This window comes from Maniola hyperantus, chromosome 28 (genome assembly GCF_902806685.2).
Source record: "Maniola hyperantus chromosome 28, iAphHyp1.2, whole genome shotgun sequence".
Taxonomy (NCBI): Eukaryota; Metazoa; Arthropoda; class Insecta; order Lepidoptera; family Nymphalidae; genus Maniola; species Maniola hyperantus.
The window spans coordinates 2,300,766-2,321,318 of NC_048563.1; the positions used below are offsets into that span (position 1 = coordinate 2,300,766).

At 37.9% G+C, this 20,553-nt stretch overlaps 1 protein-coding gene across 5 annotated transcripts in view; it reads right to left on the minus strand.

Annotated features, from left to right (window-relative positions):
- Positions 1-20,553, minus strand: part of LOC117995089 (oxysterol-binding protein-related protein 8-like) — an 83,340-nt gene that overhangs the window by 42,320 nt on the left and 20,467 nt on the right. For all 5 annotated transcript variants that reach the window (XR_011238379.1, XM_069508349.1, XM_069508348.1 and 2 more), the window contains 7 exons: positions 6,381-6,532; positions 5,234-5,412; positions 4,504-4,684; positions 2,816-2,912; positions 2,114-2,253; positions 1,473-1,529; positions 588-713 (listed from right to left, as the gene is read on the minus strand). Coding sequence is in view for 4 of the 5 variants with exons in the window: in XM_069508349.1 (XP_069364450.1) it covers positions 588-713; positions 1,473-1,529; positions 2,114-2,253; positions 2,816-2,912; positions 4,504-4,684; positions 5,234-5,412; positions 6,381-6,532 (932 nt within the window). In the remaining variant the exon portion in view is untranslated. The remainder of the gene's footprint in view (positions 1-587; positions 714-1,472; positions 1,530-2,113; positions 2,254-2,815; positions 2,913-4,503; positions 4,685-5,233; positions 5,413-6,380; positions 6,533-20,553) is intronic.

Below are 20,553 nucleotides of genomic sequence, written 5' to 3' on the forward strand. Positions count from 1 at the left end.
ATGGGCGGCGGTAATCACTTAACATCAGGTGAACCACCTGCTCATTTGGTCGCTATAAAAAAAACCGGCCAAGTGCGAGTCAGGCTCGCGCAATGAGGGTTCCGTACTACAGTCGTATTTTTTCGACATTTTGCACCATAATTCAAAAACTAAAAAAAAAAAAAAAAAAAAAAACTATGATGCATAAAAATAATTAAAAATCTGTTTTTGAATGTACAGGTGAAGACCTTTCATATGATACCCTACTTGATATAGTCATTCACTTCGAAAGTTGAAAATACTAATTATTAGTTCATGACCACAATTTAATTTTTTTGTGTGATCTAACCCTAAATTTCATGGTTTTCAGATTTTTCCCCAAATGTCAGTTATAAGATCTACCTACCTGCCAAATTTCATGATTCTAGGTCAACGGGAAGTACCCTGTAGGTTTCTTGACAGACAGACAGACAGATAGACAACAAAGTGATCCTATAATGGATCCGTTTTTCCTTTTGAGGTACGGAACCCTAAAAACAAAAAAAATACGTCTATCGGTTGATAATGAAAATGATAATGATGATGATATGTATAGATTGATGACTCACCCCTGTCCGTTTGTCCTTTATATCAATTTTGCCGTCCCAGTACCCCTCCACGAAAGCTATCGTGTCCTTCCCTTTCTTGATTCGTCCCGAAATCGCGTTCGTTTGGTCCGCGCCGCCGAGAAACGACTGGAGGCAAAACAAACTAGTTTTAGACAATATACAAGCATGGCTTATAAAATAAATCATTAAGTGCGTGTCATACTAAAAACCAGCCAAGTGCGAGTCAGCTCCTGCAGCACCTCGCGCAATGAGGGTTCCGTACTACAGTCGTATTTTTTCGACATTTTACACGATAATTCAAAAACTATGATGCATAAAAATAAATAAAAATCTGTTTTAGAATGTACAAGTGAAGACCTTTCATATGATACCCCACTTGTTATAGTTACCTCACTTTGAAAATTGAAAATACTAATTATTTGTTCATTATCGATTTAATTAGTTTTTAGGGTTCCGTACCACAAAAGGAAAAACGGAACCCTTATAGGATCACTTTGTTGTCTGTCTGTCTGTCTGTCTGTCAAGAAACCTACAGGGTACTTCCCGTTGACCTAGAATCATGAAATTTGGCAGGTAAGTAGATATTATAGCTGACATTTGGGGAAAAATCTGAAAACCGTGAATTTAGGGTTAGATCACACAAAAAAATTAATTGTGGTCATGAACTAATAATTAGTATTTTCAACTTTCGAAGTGAGTGACTATATCAAGTGGGGTATCATATGAAAGGGCTTTACCTGTATATTCTAAAACAGATAATTATTTATTTTTACGCATAATAGTTTTTTATTTATCGTGCAAAATGTCGAAAAAAATTCCCGAGTACGGAACCCTCGGTGCGCGAGTCTGACTCGCACTTGGCCGGTTTTTAAAAAAAAAACTTACCCTCAATTTGAATTCCACGTCCGCTTGATAGCCTGTCTCTTGACACATTACGTGTACCTTTGAACAAAATAACGACTTTATAGTAACGTTGCGCATTGACGTTTTGTGAACCACTTACGGTTCACAAGGTCATTGTTGTGAACCACTTATGAGTCACATGTGGCTCATAGTGATTTAACCTTGCCTTCTAGCTCCATATGAAGCACGCGTATGACTTTGACCTTAATGTAGATACCCAAAATTTTGCAAAATTACTATCCACGCGCAACCCCCTAAGGTCGTCTTGGAGGTGGACGTGTTTGATAAATTAATTTCAGAATATCACATCAAAAATTTACCGAAAAGAGAATTTTTGACACAATTATAAGGAAAGAACCTCTCGTGAATCGCATGATAGACACAAGCATCATTAGACGTTTTAAAATCAAGATTTTGTGACGTCACGTGTGGTTCACAAGGTCATTTTTGTGAGCCACGTGTGGTTCACAGGATCGCGGCTTATGAGTCAGATATTATGGTTCACAGCAGGATAACGGTTTTGTGAAAGGGTCCACATGCAGTTCACAACATAAAACTTTGTGAGTCGCATGTGGTTCACAAGGTCATTCCTGTGAATCATGTGTGGTTCATAGTTAACTAACCTTGCCTCCCAGCTCCATACTAAGCGTGCCTATGACTATGCCCTTACAGTGAGCGTAGGGAGCTGTAGTTATGTAGGTTTCCCCCCAGTTTAGGAAGTGTATGCGCGCGCAACCTTCCAAAATGGCCGACGTGGAATTACCTGAAAAAAGTTTTACTTTTTTACTTTTTTTTTTAAAGAATATTAGCCATGTGAAATGACTAATATTCCCCTTTCCTCTCCAACTAAGCGTCAGGCTTGTGCTAGGAGTAGGTACGACAATAGTGCAACGGGCGGGGTTTGAACCGTCGACCTTTCGGTTTTCAGTCCACTCCCTTACCGGTTGAGCTATTGAAGCTTTAAAACTTTAAAAGCTCTAACTTTTCAGAGTTATGTGCGTTTTAAGCAATTAAATATCACTTGCTTTAACGGTTAAGGAAAACATCGTGAGGAAACCTGCATGCCTGACTGTTCTCAAAAGTGTTAAATTTAAATATATAAAAGGAAAAGGACTGACTGACTGATCTATCAACGCACAGCTCAAACTACTGGACGGATCAGGCTGAAATTTGGCATGCAGATAGGTATTATGACGTAGACATCCGCTAAGAAAGAATTTTTGAAAATTCAACCCCTAAGGGGATGAAACAGGGGTTTGAAATTTGTGTAGTCCACGCGGACGAAGTCGCGAGCATAAGCTAGTAAAAAAGGAATTTAATCTCACCATAAAATTTAGATCTCGCCAGCAGACTACCCTCTATGACGAATCCATCTTTTCTATTTGAAATGTAAAAGGCGGAAACGGGCGGGTGATGAGATACCTGCAATTAAACAACAACAAATAATCACCATAATCATTAACCGATAGACGTCCACCGCTGGACATAGGTCTCTTGTAGGGACTTCCACACACCGCGGTCTTGCGCTTCCGCCATCCAGCGGCTCCCTGCGACTCGTCTGATGTCGTCCGTCTACCTAGTGGGGGGTCTTCCAACGCTGCGTCTTTCAGTGCAAGGTCGCCATTCCAGCACCTTGGGACCCCAACGTCTATCGGTTGTACGAACTATGTGCCCTGCCCATTGCCACTTCAGCTTCGCAACCCGTTGAGCTATGTCGGTTACTCTAGTTCTCCTACGGATCTCCTCGTTTCTGATTTGATCACATAGAGAAACTCCGCACATAGCTCTCTCTATCGCCCGCTGAGTGACTCTGAGCTTTCTTATGAGGCCCATAGTTAGCGACCATGTCTCGGATCCATATGTCATCAATGGCAACACGCACAACAAATAATAGTAATAATAACTAATCCGCCATCTTTGATCTGCCATGTTGAATTTACAGCTTTTGCCTTTCTTATTCTAATAAGCAGGAGGTCTGACTGACTTCAGCAGAGGTTGTATTTTCAGCTTATAATTTTTTTTTTGTAACACACATGCACAAAATGGAAAAGGATGGAGGAGGCCTATGCCCGAAAATGGGCGTTCCAATTGCAATGACATTAAAAGACGTTATTTATATTTAAAAAAATATACGCTAAAACAGAACATAAATAGAAATAGGTACTAAGACATTGAAATTATGAATATACTTAATAATAAATTTTGACATAAGTGCTATAAATAAATCAACACTAATAAAAACTAAATATTGACTACTTGAATTGACATTAAAATAAAATATTAAATAATAAGAATAATTTATTATAGACTGATTAATATTGTAATACCTGCTTTATCTTTCACTATTCTTGTGTTAACTATAGTCATATTTTGTCATGAATTGTAACAAATAAAAATGCTTGTACCTAATGAACTATAAAAAAAAATATTAATGTAACTTTTGAATTATCGATTGGAAATAAAGGCTTTATTTATTTATTTATTTATTTAACACACATGCTGTTAATGCATAACCACAGTACAGTTGTCGATCCCTCGTGCTCCGACGGCAGCGGTGGGATGGAACTTCGTGAGGTTTATAGTCTGTAGGAGTCCAACATAACCACTGTGCTCCCTCGTGGCCAGTGGTATCCATGATGGATTATCCTCACGAAAAAAAAAGTCTCACCTGCTGAGCCTGTATGTATGTAGTATGTAATTTTTTTATAGACTAGCACTTGGCTCATAATGCAGCCCAAGAATTATTATTATTATTATTATTATTTATTTATTTATTATTTAATTAGAACGGCCATAAAGCCAATTACACTAATTAAACTACGAGTACAAACTAACATAAACATACATACAAAAATTGTTAAAATTATAAATTTTAAAAAGCAAAATTATAAATTTTCACAAAAGTGCAAAATCTGACCCATGAGGTCAGCCCATTTGTCAGCAAATATGTCACAGCGAGAGGAAGAATGAGCGCGCTTGCCTAGAAGATGCCTAGGATGTAAGATATTCTCACCTGCTCGGCTATATAGTATGTGTACGTCTCGTTGTCAGTGTGTCTCCAGCAGCAGCGGAAGGTCTCGCCCAGTACGGGATTGTAGGGCTTCTTCAGCCCCTTGGGCTTGCGGTACAAGCCAGACAGGTACCATTTCAGGACCCCTTTGAATCTTTGGTAGGGGTCTTCTGCTGCTTGGGCCCTGCAAACAACAAACTATTTAATCTGAGGGCCACGTGGACTACACAAATTTAAAACCCCAGTTTTATCCCTTAAGGGGTTGAATTTTCAAAAATCCTTTCTTATCGAATGCCTACGTCATAATAGCTATCTGCATACCAGTTTTCAGCCCGATCCGTTCAGTAGTTTGAACTGTGCACTGATAGATCATCAGTCAGTCAGTCAGTCACCTTCTTCTTTTATATGTTTACACTAGCTTATGCTCGCGACTTCGTCCGCGTGGACTACACAATTTCAAATCCCTATTTAATCCCTTTAGGGGATGAATTTTCAAAAAATCCTTTCTTAGCGGATGTCTACGTCATAATAGCTATCTGCATACCAAATTTCAGCCCGATCCGTTCATTCGTTTGAGCTGTGCATTGATAGATCAGTCAGTCAGTCAGTCAGTCCAGTCACCTTTTTCTTTTATACATTTTGATATATGAAAGGAAAAGTGTGGAGTATGGATGAATTATTGAAGTTTCATTTCGCGCTCGCTTCGCTCCTGATACACGAACAAAACACTCACTGCGACAGCAGATCCGCGTGGTAGTAGTTGTCAGACAGCTTGTCGAGGAAGGACCGCGGCTCCAGGATGAAGGTGGGCAGCACCACCTTGGACAAGTCCATGCCGGGCCGGACTTGCTTCAGCAGGAACCATAGCAGCGACTTGTTCTCTTCCGCCACCTCTTCCACTAGCTCCCCAGCCTGGAAGAGCATTTTACACCATTTACATTTTACATTTAATCAATCAATCAGTCTGATTTTATTGTGGGCTCTTCTCAGACCTGGGCGCGTTTGGAACCCTCGTAGCTTTAGTTTTATGTACGTATTAATTATCACCACTATATCATATCATCTTACAAATAAAAATTTGTGACAATCAGGAAGCGTAAAATTTTACCAATTCTGAATAAATAATTTGAATTTGAGTTTGAGTTTGTCTGTCCAGCGGTGGACACAACCACAGCTGGACATAGGCCTTCCCAACACACAGTTCTCCGCCTCCTCATCCACCTACCTCCCACTACCTAGTGGTAGATGCATCTGACGATTCAAAAATACTTGTAAAAGTTTAATTGAATTTTTTTTTAACCTTCTTAAGGTCGACAGTCCAGCGGGTTGGAAATCGTCACACACTGCGCTTCATTACATTCAGAACAAAAAAATTAAAAAAAAAAAAAGTCTGGTCCAGTTTGCCCCTACACCTTTTTCAAAATCCATACTTATATTACAAATGCAAAAGTGTGTCTGTCTGTCCGTCTGCTAGCCTTTCACGGTCCATCCATTCAATAGATTTTGACGAAATTATGTAAAGCGATAGCTTGTATCCCAGGGCCTTAACGACATAGGCTACTTTTTATACTGGAAAATCAATGAGTTCCCACGGGATTTTTAAAAACTAACGGGACTAAATCCACGCGGGCAAAGTCGCGGGCATCAGCTAGTACTCTATAATAAGAACTCACCATGCCAATCTCAGTATCTGGGTCTTCAACGTAGAATCCTGGCAAGAATTTCCCTCTTCCTGCTGCCAGGGTCCGTGATCTGGCTGTCTGGCATACTGACCCTGGTGTTCTCTCTCTATCTCTCTCTCTCTCACACACACACACACACACAAACACACACACACACACACACACATACACACAAAATACTCTGTAAGAAGAACTCACCACGCCAATCTCAGTATCTGGGTCTTCAGCGTAGAAGCTTTGTATCCTGGCAAGAATGTCCCTCTTCCTACTGCCAGGGTCCGTGATCTGGCTGTCTGGCATGCCCGGCCTAGAGCCTTCGCTGTCCGTGTCTGACGCCGCGCCCGCTAACTCTATAGAAGAAGGGGTGGGACAAGTGCTATTAGCGTTGCTACAGGACTTACTCTATGGGGTACGTAGCGATCTACTTAGTTTTATAATGATATTCTACGTCTTGCGATTCTTAGCACAGATTCGAGCGAACCAAAAATAAAACTGTTCATCTCTTTTTTACTACAGTACGAAAAGGATAGAACATTTTACTCCTGGCCAACAAAATTCAGTATAAGTATAGAAGTGGTACTTGTACTGCGAGCATCTCGCCACGCAGATGTCTAGTGAAACATCAGTGTTCATTATCAGTGTGCTTTGAAATCGGCGATATGAATTGCCGGTATTAAATAGTAAAATATACATGGTACCATTTCTATTATTCCCAGAAATTCTGTAGTCCTAGCATATAAGTCGACTCTTTACTTAAATGAAAATAATGTCGGCAGAAAATTATGTACATCGACCTTTAGGAAGGCTGTGGGAAGAGATAGCAGATTTGTAAAGCGTTGCTTCTGTCGTTGAGACCGGCAAAACGTCATATAGGTATGAGTGACAGAGACAACGCGCTACAAAGCCGAGATGTCATTCTAAAGGCCGATGTACATGATATTCCTGTAATTGTTATATTCCTGTTATTGTTGCCTGGTAGAGATTGCTGTGAGCAATAAGGCCGCCTTTGCATACAATTATTTTTTTAGTTTTAGTTTCTTTGTCATGTTATGTAATATTTTTTGTGTGCAATAAAGTATTTCTATCTATCTATCTATATTCTGCCGTGTACTGTACATAATGTTATGTTCACATGGTTAGTCAAAGTCAAAGTCAAATGAGTCAAAGTCAAATGATTTATTCAAAATAGGTAATAAATTACTCTTATTGATTGTCTGGTATAGTGTTAGATTTGTAAGATAATATAGTGGTGATAATTATAACGCAAACTTAAAACTAAAGCTACGAGGGTTCCAAACGCGCCCAGGTCTGAGAAGAGCCCACAACAAACTCAGCCGGGTATTCTTTTTATTATCACCACTTTACAAATTTATTGAAACTTATTAGAACTATCACAAAGTCGTTAAGCAACTCATTCCCAAGCTTGCTTATCATTTAAATAATCCTTTACATTGTAATAGGATTTTTCAATTAGTTTACGTTTTATGAAAACTTTGAACTTGTTGAGAGACATCTCCAATATGTCTTCTGGAAGCTTATTATAGAAACGTATGGAATTACGAGCAAATGAATTGCTAACTTTACTGAGCCTAGAGGCGGGAATTACAAGTTTATTTTTATTTCTAGTATTTATATTATGACAGTCACTTTTTTTTTTAAATTTATTTATGTTTTTATGTACGTACAGTAAATTTTCAAAAATATATTGATTATGCACTGTCATAATTTTAACTTCCCTAAATTTAGTTCTCAGCGACTCTCGTGGCCCCATACTGTATATGGCTCGAACAGCCCTTTTCTGCAGCACAAAAATAGAATTAATATCAGCAGCATTACCCCATAATAATATACCATATGACATAATGCTGTGAAAGTAACTAAAATATACTAGTCTCGCAGTTTCTATGTCTGTCAACTGGCGAATCTTTTTTACCGCATATGCGGCAGAACTAAGTCTGTTCGATAAGTTATTTATATGAGAGCCCCATTGAAGTTTTGCATCTAACGTTATTCCAAGAAAAATAGCGGTATCCACTAAATCTAATTCCTCATTATTAAGTTGCACAGTGGTTTTCACCTGCTTAACATTTGGTAAAGTGAATTTAATACACTTTGTCTTTTTCCCGTTGAGAAGCAGGTTATTAGCTTCGAACCACTGTACTAACTTGGTGAGAGAATTGTTTACTTCATCAAAAGTTGTTAAGTATCGATTGATTTTAAATAAAAGTGATGTATCATCAGCAAACAAGACTATCCCGTAATTGTCCTTAGCGAGGTAAGGAAGGTCATTGATGTAAATAAGGAACAGAAAAGGTCCTAAGATGGAACCTTGTGGCACCCCCATTTTTACAACGGATCCGGGAGATCGCTTTCCATTCACGTCTACCCTTTGTATTCTATCATTTAGGTAAGAACTCATCAATTCCAATGCTGCACCCCTAATTCCATAATGGTGCAATTTCGCGACCAATGTTTCATGATCAACGCAGTCGAAAGCCTTGGATAAATCACATAAAACGCCAAGCGCATCACGTGATTCCTCCCAGGCTTCAAATATATTTAGTATTAACTCAACACCAGCATCGGTTGTTGAGCGACCCCGTGTAAAACCAAACTGTTTGGTGTGAAATAAATCATTAATGTTGAAAAAATTAAGCAGTTGAGTTAAAATTATTTTTTCAAAGATTTTACTAAAAGTGGGTAGTACAGATATCGGTCTGAAGTTAGTGGGGTCACTAGTACTACCTGATTTAAATAATGGAATTATTTTACTATGTTTCATTAAGTCTGGAAACTCACCACAGTCAACACAATTATTGAATATTAATGCTAACTCGGGTGCAACAATATCAATTAATGATTTCACAACGTTAACGGAAATGCCCCACAGATCATTTGTTTTCTTATTATTAATTAATTTAAAAGCTTTGATAACGTCAGAGCAACTAACGTGACTGAATTCAAACATTTTATTACATTCAGGCACGTTATCCTCCAATAGTGAGAGAGCGGCGGCTGCTGAAGAGTTCAATGATTTTGTAGTAGAAACAGGAATATCTGTAAAGAAGGTCTCGAAAACGGTTGCAACCTCGGGGTCTGACGTAATCAACTTGTCATGATATTTTAGTTCAAAATTACAAGTTTTATGTGTCACTCTTCCTGTTTCTTCGTTAACTATTTTCCAGGTAGTTTTTACTACATTGGAGCTGTTTTTAATTTTTGCCTGGATATATTTTGACTTGGCTGCAATGCAATCTCTCTTAAACTTTTTGGAAAACAGTTGAACGTACTGCTTGAATTCGTCACCAGTATCATATTGTCGCTCCGCATACAATTCATATAGTTTTTGTCTACTTTTATGTAGTTCTACTGTTGCCCATTCACTAAAAACTTTTGCATCAGTAGTCAAGACCGATTTACTGGTGAATATTGAGTTAAATATAGTATTGAATATATTAAAAAATGTATTATACATTTCATCAGGACTAAACCCATTTGACAAAAATGGAAGGTGTTTTATAAGGCTTAGTCTCATATTCTCAATTCGGTCAGACGTTACTGGTACAAAGGTTATTCTACGTTTAGAATTTTTTTTCTTCAAATTTTCAAACTGGATCAACTGTCCACAATGATCCGAATCCAATTTGCTAATTATGGTTTTAGTAATTGGATTTATATTTGTAAAAATATTGTCTATACATGTGGCGCTAGTTACAGTTATTCTTGTAGGCTCCATAAACATGTTGGATAGGTTGTAGGATTTGAAAAGATTTAATAATTTGCCATTTAAAGGGCTACTTTCCAAAATATTTACATTAAAGTCTCCGCAAATATACATTATTAATATATATTTATTAATATACAACTGGCAACCTTTACAGAGGTGTAAAGGTTGTCCGTGTCACTCCTTATAAGACCATTGATGATTAAATATCACTTAATGAAAATAGTCAGGAAGGCGGTGGGTAATTTTTAAGAGGTGCTTGAAACAGTGGAAAGTTAGTAATGAATTCTAATTGTAGTGGGTGTATGTACCAGATGTAAAAAGTAGTAATAAAGAGGGCTAGCCACCGAGTGGACGTTTGAATTATCACCTAATATCGAACCTAGCATCGCCTACTCTACACTCATACCTCTACATCCCCTGAAACATTGTGACGTACATTTGCGGTACATTAGCGAGTTCAAATGTTTATGACACCTAAACGTTTTTTAACACCTGTCAATTCCATATCCCAAAGTGAAAATTGCATTTACATCATACGTCTACTAGACCTAGGTCTACTTAATTATTACTTGTTTTTTATCTATATTATAAGTATTTTTTTGTGTTCCTTATATGTAATTTAATATGTAATAATATCCAATAAATTTAATTTAATTTTAATTTAATAAATAAATAATTGCATAAATAAATAAATAAATCTAAGACATTCACATTATACATTTATTTGAACGTGCTACCAGTTCTCGTTTACCCCAAAATAAATTTAAAAGTGCTATTGGCAAGATAAGTATCACAAATTAACGTACAGTAAGCGGCCTTTAGAATGACATTTCGGCTTTGTAGAGCGTTGTCTCTGTCGCTCATACCTATATGACGTTTTGTCAGTCTCAACGACAGAGACAACGCTCTACAAATCTGTTATCTCCTTTTAAAGGTTCTAAAGGTACATTAGTTCCGGCCGCGTACTGTATATGGCATTGTGGAACCACCAGTCTGTATGTCGCAGTAGTGTTTGAGTCGAAATATCGGGTTTGTTTCCGTAGAAAAACCAATAATTTATTGTGATTAGTTTGCCGTACTCAGGGTGAGATCTATAAAGCACACTCGGACTTTGCTTAGACTCAGAGTTAAAACGAGACAGATGTATATCTCTCACATAAATCTGTCTCGTTTTAACCCAATCTTAAGTCTGAGCAAAGTCAAAGTGCGCTCTATAGATCTCAGCTTCGTACTCAGGCAACGTATTAGAACTATCCTACAAACTATATTACAAACTTTCAGCTTTCATCAAGCTCCCTCCCAAAAAATTCCATCAACTCTTCACCTATGATACCATAGTATTTTCTAGTGGTAAATCAACCATATATAGTATCAAAATCAATACTTGATTAAATACAAATATGTTTACATTTCAAGTACATATAAGTTTAAGTATTAGACATATAAGGGATATAAGGGATATAACACAATCTTACATTATTGTCTATTACATTATTGTGATTTATTTATGATCTATTAATAAATAATTATCGTAAATCTCTTATGTTTGTGTTATGTTAACAGTAGTGCTTAGATACTCAATAATATTAGTAGGGTGCCCATATTAACTCCCCTGGTTGAAAAGTATTGTTCTGATAATTTGCAATACACAAAAAATGTTTCTACCTGTGTCCGTTATAGACTTTGAAACGCTCCAGTCGATCTGCCCCAAACCGGTTTCATTAAAAATGCAATACTGAGAAGATGGTTTTACTAGTTTTATTTATTTCTCTTTTAGCGTAGTAGCACACGCCGGGTATCCGCTAGTAGAATATAGCTGCCACTGAAGTTTCTACCTATAGAGTTAGTACCTACAGAAGAGCTATTTCAAACAAAAATCATGTTCAATTAAGTTTACAAAATTACTGTGACATTGATAGCTACAAAGCCCGCTGTTTGGTAATTAATAGTTAAATGGCAACTCCAAACGTCAAATGGAAGTTTTCGTTTATTTTCTGACACATGACAATGTCACTGCCAAGCATTCACCTCTTTTTCGGTTGGAGGGGCTGCTGCTCGCCGCCACATCTCGGCATAGTTTTTAATTATTTCGGCTATATTTCGGCATAATACCACATTCCATCACATTACGTCCACCACTAAACAAAAGGTGATGTGCAAAGTGAATCAAGCAAGAATCGGGCCCGACGTTCATCGGCGAAGAAACGGACACTTCACAAGGTAATTCTTACACCTACTTTACAACAGTTAGGTTTTATTTTGGATTTATCTAGCTCCAAGAACCGCGGACGAAACAACCTGCCTTGAGTACCTTATCATACAATTGAAACTGGTACAGAAAATAAAAGGAACCAATGGCTGCACTGCTTTGAGTCCCTACTGCTATACCGAAGCAAATAAAGCTATGAAATTATCATGAAAAATTTATTCTTTTCAAAATCTCGATTTCCAAAGCCACAATAAAGAAAAGAACTTTCTTGTTTTACATGTATGTTGAAGTCGGAGTAAGACCACCCAATTTTAGGTAAGTCCTACATTTTACAACACCATGGTCACCCTAGTATGACGCGTAAACAATTAAAGTACACTAAAGATACGCTAAAAGGCACCTCAATACATGAGATAAGATCGGTAAATATGTACAAGTACGTAACATTAGTGTAGGTAGTAGGTAGGTACCTACTATAAACGGTTATGTGATGTGGTTAGAATAAACAGTAGAGTTCGTGAAAAATATTTGCATATAGTGTATGTACTGTATATACTTATTGTCGAATTTTTAATTAAACAACACGTTTTAACATTAGGGTATGATTCCGAACCACGCTGCACAGTGTTGACACCACTGTCAGCACTGTTGCGGCAGCGGTGCTGCGTGCAGCGTGGTTCGGAATCATACCTTTAGCTATTGTCAAATCATAAAATAATTATATATTATGTACTATATTTAAGATGATAGTAATGTACGTAGTTCAGTTGTGTCATGTAAATGAGTCAATGAACCAGTTCCTGCTTCTCTATTTTACATTGAGCTCACACAAGCAGAGTAAAAAGGAAGCATTATAAAACTAGTTAATAATTACTAAAATAAAATATGTACCCAGAGGTAGGTAAAATGAGTATAATAGTGCTTTAAAAAAGGGTTTTAGGATATGGCTAGCACGCCCAAGACTTCGTCCGCGTGGACTACACAAATTTCAAACTCCTATTTTACCCCTTCAGGGGTAAAATTTTCAAAAATCTTTTCTTAGCAAGTCATAATAGCTATCTGCATGCCAAATTTCAGCCCGATCCGTCCAGTAGTTGGAGCTGTGCATTGATAGATCAATCAGTCCAGTCAGTCAGTCATTCACCTTTTCCTTTTATATATTTAGATAACCATAATTCAGTAAACTAACCTCCATTGCAGTGTGACAAGTCAGAAACGCTCCCGGTCCGGAATACTGTCTCGAGACTTTCTGGCGGTTTTAGTTCAACGCCAAAACAGAGGTTAATTTCGTGTTTAATTTCCCACTCATATTTTACTTCCTTTTTGCAAACCGCTTTTCAAAACCACGAGTTTGAATTACAAGATAAAAACACAAAAGCGTTCTCGGAGGTTTTACACAACCTAACACTAAACTTGGTAAATGTTATGCCATGTCTGTTACCATTCGGTCTGACTGAACTACAGTCCGACTATATCCAATAGAAATTCGCCTTAGCTACATACATTGAACAGCATTAACAATATCTTAGTAGGTACAATAATAACCATAATTCAGTAAACTAACCTCCATTGCAGTGTGACAAGTCAGAAACGCTCTCCGCGTTCCCATTAGCTAATTCCACGTCAGACTCCTTAAAACGCGTCAGTATGGCCGAGTCGACGGAATATTTCCTGTTCAATGGAAACGCGCCCGGTTCGGAATACTGTCTCGAGATCTTCTTCTGGCGTTTTAGAAGGGAGAAGATGCTGGAGCGTCTTCTATTCTTGTCTTTCATTTTGGAGATCATATCTGCTTCTTGGTCCATCTTGTCTAATAGCATTTCGATTTGCTTTCTTTGTAAATATTATTATTTATTGTTAAGTCAAAGAACTTTACGCACACTTTATTATTTTTTATTAAAAAAACTTTGTAAAAATCTCTAATAAAAAATCTTCGAGTTCTTTCAATTGTAGAAAGTGAAAATTTTATGGTATTTTTACTAAATTCATTTTTATTTGTTATTTTTCTTTTAACCGTTGTCTAATTAATCATTGAAATTTTATAAACGAATATATCTAGTACCGCCAAAGCCTCATAGAAATAATAATTATTATTTCTATGTTGTGTCTTTTGGGTCATTCATAATTCATAATCAGTACCCATATTATAAATACGAAAGTGTGTTTGTTTGTTGGTTTATTGGTTTGATGGTTTGTTGGCTTGTCCTTCAATCACGTCGACGGTTTCGGTTCAACGGAGCAACAGATCGACGTGATTTTTTATATGGGTATAGTTAATGATCTGTAGAGTGACATAAGCTACTTTTTATGCCGAAAATCAAAGAGTTCCCGCGGGATTTTGAAAAACGTAAATCCACGCGTACAAAGTCGCGGGCATCTAATTTTAAAACGCCGGAAGTCTATAGTCTGATTTTTAATTCCGTGGAATTCTGACGTTTCTTGATGTTACCAGAGATAAATCAATTCCCACAAAGAAGAAAACTTTAAATATTGTACATAGGTTTTTAAATTTAACTACCTACATAAATCAATATTGCCGCATATGAGATTGAGAACAAATCAACCGATTTGGCCGATTTTTTGTTGTTTTCAACAACAAGGTTTTTGCGAAATAATTTCTTAAAAAATTCTGAATCATAATCTAAGGGTGTACTATTAGGCACATCAAGATGATTAAAATTAAAAGGAACCAATAATAAACTTAGAAATGTTCAACATATTATAAGTCAAGATTACATCCTCAAATCAACCGATCCCATTGCTGCCAGTTTCCACTTTACACTGTTAAAGATTGCACGCTATTTTAGTGCGAAGCAGTCTTTAGCTTTAGTCTTATAGCTTTTTATATTGATAGGGATTTAATGTAATTTGGGGTAAAATCGAACTTCAGGTGGTGGTCACACTGTTTTTCATACAAATAACTCCCCTGGTGTATAAAAATGACAACATCAGAATTCCACCGAATTAAAAATCAGAGTATAGAGTAGTCATGTTTGGACCAACATATTTTGTTTTAACAGACTTCAAAAAAGGAGGAGGTTCCCAATTCGTCGGAATCTTTTTTTCAAGTGTAAGTTTTAATCGTAATTCTAATCCTAATCCTAATAATATTATTAATGTGAAAGTGTGGATGTTTGGATGTTTGTTACTCAATCACGGAAAAACTATTGGACGGATTTGGCTGATATTTGAAATGGTGATACAGTATACCATGGATTAACACATAAGCTACTTTTTATCCCAGAAAATCAAAGAGCTCCCGAGGGATTTTAAAAAACGTAAATCCACGAGGACGAAGTCGCGGGCATCAGCTAGTAATTTTTATAAATTCACAAAAGCTTTAACGCAAAACAAATTTACGTTTTTAATCGCATTTGTAAAACAGTCCACACACTGTTCGTTTATCACAACGTTATCACTTATCATAAAACCACTATAGAAACTAAATTGTTCTGTATTTCCATAACTAACACCTCACTGATAGTATTATTATCATTGTACAGTTATTTTTAGGGTTCCGTATCTCAAAGAAAACCGGCCAAGTGCGAGTCAGACTCGCGTACTGAGGGTTCTGTAGTACAGTCGTATTTTGCAACATTTTGCACGATAATTCAAAAACTATGATGCATAAAAATAAATAAAAATCTGTTTTAGAATGCACAGGTGAAGACCTTTCATATGATACCCCACTTGATATAGTTATCTTACTTCCAAAATTGAAAATACTAATTATTAGTTCATGACCACAATATTTTTTTTTTTGTCTGATCTAACCCTAAATTCACGGTTTTCAGATTTTTACCCTGTAGGTTTCTTGACAGACAGATACGGACAGACAGACAGACAGACAACAAAGTGATTCTATAAGGGTTCCGTTTTTCCTTTTGAGGTACGGAACGCTAAAAAAAGGAACCACTCAGGGTTCTAGATGCAACGCGGTGGTTACTGGTTACGCTCGGGAGTTACTCTAAGCGCCCGTCACATAAGACATTACATTACCCCCGTGTTGAATAATCTACTATTACAACTTGACGGAACCTTTCGGGAGCGAGTCCGACTCCCGCTTGACCGCTTTTTAGGGTTCCGTATATCAAAAGGAATAAAGGAACCCTTATAGGATCACTTCGTTGTCTGTCGTGTCTGTCAAGAAAAGAGAATCAAAACCTATAGGGTACTTCCCGTTGATCTAGAATCATGAAAGACAGGTCTTATAGGACAAGTAAAGAAAAAAATCCGAAAACCATGAATTCGTCAACATCACCAAAAAAAAGTGTTCACGAAAAAATAATTCGTTTACTAAATCTAAATATATTGACTGACTGACTGACTTCGCTTTTCCCGTCTTCGCGGCAATGTGTGCTGAGCCTTGACACTTTTCACCTCATCAGGTGCGGAAAAATTTGTGATAGCTCGCTAATCAGCGGGAAAATATAGGCCAGATAAGATAACAAACTCCTCACAGACTTAACTAATGTTTGCTTAATTTATAATGCTGATTTGTGTCAAAGACTTACCTACTATTAATTTGCCGTATCTCAGAAATGTGAGACATGACATTTGGAAGTAACTCAGAAATGATGTTGAACATAATTGGGCATTTTCCTACTTTTGAATTTTAAAAATATTATTACATCATTATAAACTAGGATAAAAATAATGACGTACCTACGCTGAAAAAATATTAAAATCCAACAAATATTTACAAAGTTACAGGCATTTTAATTTTGGTGTGGGAGGGTCTTCTATCCCTTTCTCGCAATACGAAAATTTGTACGAAACCGCACGAAGCTACTATGGCATTAGTAAGGTGTGACGTCAAAATGCTATATCGCTATCTCTGTCTAATCAGAAATATTTAAATGCTTATAACTTTTTTGTTATTTGATCGATTTAATTAGTTTTTAGGGTTCAGTACCTCAATAGGAAAAACGGAACCCTTATAGGATCACTTTGTAGTCTGTCTGTGTGTCTGTCTGTCCGTCTGTCTGTCAAGAAACCTAAAGAGTACTTCCCGTTGACCTAGAATCATGAAATTTGGCAGGTAGGTAGGTTTTATAGCTGACATTTGGGGAAAAATCTGAAAACAGCGAATTTAGGGTTAGTTTAGAATCAAAAAATTAAATTGTGGTCATGAACTAATAATTAGTATTTTCAACTTTCGAAGTGAGTGACTATATCAAGTGGGGTATCATATGAAAGATCATCACCTGTACATTCTAAAACAGATTTTTATTTATCTTTATGCATCATAGTTTTTCAATTATCTTGCAAAATGTCGAAAAAATACGAATGTAGTACGGAACCCTCATTGCGCGAGCTTGACTCACACTTGGCCGGTTTTTTTTATTTATAACTAGCTGCCCCGGCGTAGCCTATGCCATTGCCTATATCACTCTCCAGGTCTTTATCTATACCCATGCAAAAAATCATGTTGACCCGTTGCTCTGTTGCGACGTGATTGAAGGACAAACCAACAAACAAACACACTTTCACATTTATAATATGGGTACTGATATGAGTTTCTATGGAGCAAGGCGCCGCTGCCGCGTCGCGCAGCGCTACGTAAGTGCGTTTGAACCATTGCATTCTTAAGTATCAATTTTGCATGTCAGTAAAAGTGAATCACCTTCCAGCAAGTAGGAAAATGCATGCGTAGTGTATTTCGTAAATAAACATATGCATATGCTTACTATCATTCTCGTTAGGTACCTGAACCTATAAATATCGAGTGCATTCAACCTCTTAAACGGATTTAACTTGAATTAATAGGAAGCTGTGATAACCTAGTGGTTAGGACGTCCGCCTTCTAATCGGAGGTCAGGGGTTCGGATCCCGGGTCTGACTTTTCGGAGTATGTGCGTTTCAATTAATTAAATATCACTTGCTTTAACGGTGAAGGAAAACATCGTGAGGAAACCTGCATGCCTGAGAGTTCTTCATAATGTTCTCAAAGGTGCGTGAAGTCAACCAATCCGCACATGGCCAGCGTGGTAGACTATGGCCAAAACCCTTCTCACTCCGAGAGGAGACCCGCGTGCTCTGTAGTGAGCCGGCGATGGGTTGATCATGATGATGATGATAAGAATATGCTAGGTATCCGAATCCGAACCGGTCATCATCATCATCAACCGATAGACGTCCACTGCTGGACGTAGGTCTCTTGTAGGGACTTCCACACGCCACGGTGCGCCGCCGACATCCAGCAGCTCCCTGCGACTCGTCTGATGCCGTCCGTCCACCTAGTGGGGGGTCTTCCAACACTGCGTCTTCCGGTGCGAGGTCGCCATTCCAGCACCTTGGGACCCCAACGTGTATCGGTTGTACGAACTATGTGCCCTACCCATTGCCACTTCAGCTACGCAACCCGTTGAGCTATGTCGGTTACTCTAGTTCTCCTATACGGATCTCTCGTTTACCTTCGAGTACAGAACAGTAAATTTTAACACTAACTATTAACGTTCGTGAGATACAGTCCGCTGACAGATAGACAGACGGACGGATAACGGTGGCTTAATAATAGGGTCCCGTTGGCACCCTTCTTGTACGGAACCCTAAAAACCTCGGGCGATAACCCTAATTAGGAGCTGATTGTAGAAGGAAATGTGTTTATGTCAGTTTTTCCTTTACATAACAAACAACAATAGGTACAGTCCGCGACAGGTTGAGATGGCAATCAGGATATGAGGCGGGGGGACGCCTCACACACCCGCACGTCACCCACGCTCGCCCGCACCGAGTTAGCGCGGGGGCTGTACGGGTGTGCGGGGCGTTCCCTCCGCGATTGCCATCTTCACCTGTCGCGTATTAGTTATACAACAGTATCATCATTATCATCATCATGATCAACCCATCGCCGGCTCACTACAGAGCACGGGTCTCCACTCAGACTGAGAAGGGTTTTGGCCATAGTCTACCACGCTGGCCTTGTGCGGATTGGCAGACTTCACACACCTTTGAGAACATTATGGAGAACTCTCAGGCATGCAGGTTTCCTCACGATGTTTTCCTTAATATAAAATACTATAAAAAATACAATAGTAGAATATAGTTGTTCATATTGAAACACATTTTATTTGAACTCACGTAACCTCATGCAAGGTTGTTAGGTAGAGAAGCCATTTTATTCTTTACTAGCTTATGCTCGCGACTTCGTCCGCGTGGACTACACAAATTTAAACCCCCTATTTAACCCCCTTTCGGGTGGAATTTTCAAAAATCCTTTCTTAGCGGATGTCTACGTCATAATAGCTATCTGCATGCCAAAATTCAGCTCGATCCGTCCGGTAGTTTGAGCTGTGCGTTGATAGATCAGTTAGTCAGTCAGTCACCTTTTTCTTTTAGGTATAAACTTAGATTTTTTTACAATAACACTTCAAGTCACATTTTGAAGAAACTGCACAATAGTATAACTTTTTCAATGTTTAAAACCATATTTAGGAGTTTTGGAAATTTAATACGAACTTTGTATCTACATTTTAATTGTATGTACACAAACAAATATCGATATTCGATATCGTATCGAATATAATCAGTCGATGTATCGAACAGACGTTATGCCAGACGCGTTACCGATTACTCACTGAGTAATGAGTATGTAGGTACAGTTTGTAAGAATCGTTAGAGATAAGGCATAAAGGTTCATCAAACGTTATAATTATACTAGCTTATGCTCGCGACATCGTCCGCGTGGACTACACAAATTTCAGACCCCTGTTTCACACCCTTAGGGGTTGAATTTTCAAAAATCCTTTCTAAGCGGATGCCTACGTCATGATAGCTACCTGCATGCAAAATTTCAGCTCGATCCGTTCAGTAGTTTGAGCTGTGGATTGATAGATCAGTCAGTCAGTCAGTAAATCAGTCCTTTTCCTTTTATATGTAGTATTCTATTTATATATAGTATGTAGGTACAGTTTGAAAGAATCGGTTGTTAGAGATAAGGCATAAAGGTAGGCGTTCATCAAACAGAAATTTCCCAAAATTTCCCAGAAATACCAAATTTCATGATTCAAGGTCAACGGAAAGCATCCTATAGGTTTTGATTCCCTTGACATACACGACAGACAGACAGAGGAAATCGACGCGTACATAATAAAATGGGTTGGGTAGGCAATGCCTTTCTACCTTTATGAAGTGTGTATGTTTGTTTATAAGCTATTACAATATGACCATCAAACAAGAAACGACCTTCGAGATTGTGCAAACAAATAAAGACGGCACTTTGCGAGACATTAAATAGCTAATAAAATTCATATTTGCAGACTTATTTTCTAAAGTAGCTAAAACTAACGCGCAACGCAGACCGGCAGAGTGGAGTAGAGATGAGGCGCAGCGCGCTCTTTGATAACAGTCAATATAACGCGTCCGAACTAAGAGAGGGAAATCGTGTCCGTAAAGTCCTAGTCCTAGAGCAAATATGGCGAGTCCTTTCTCAA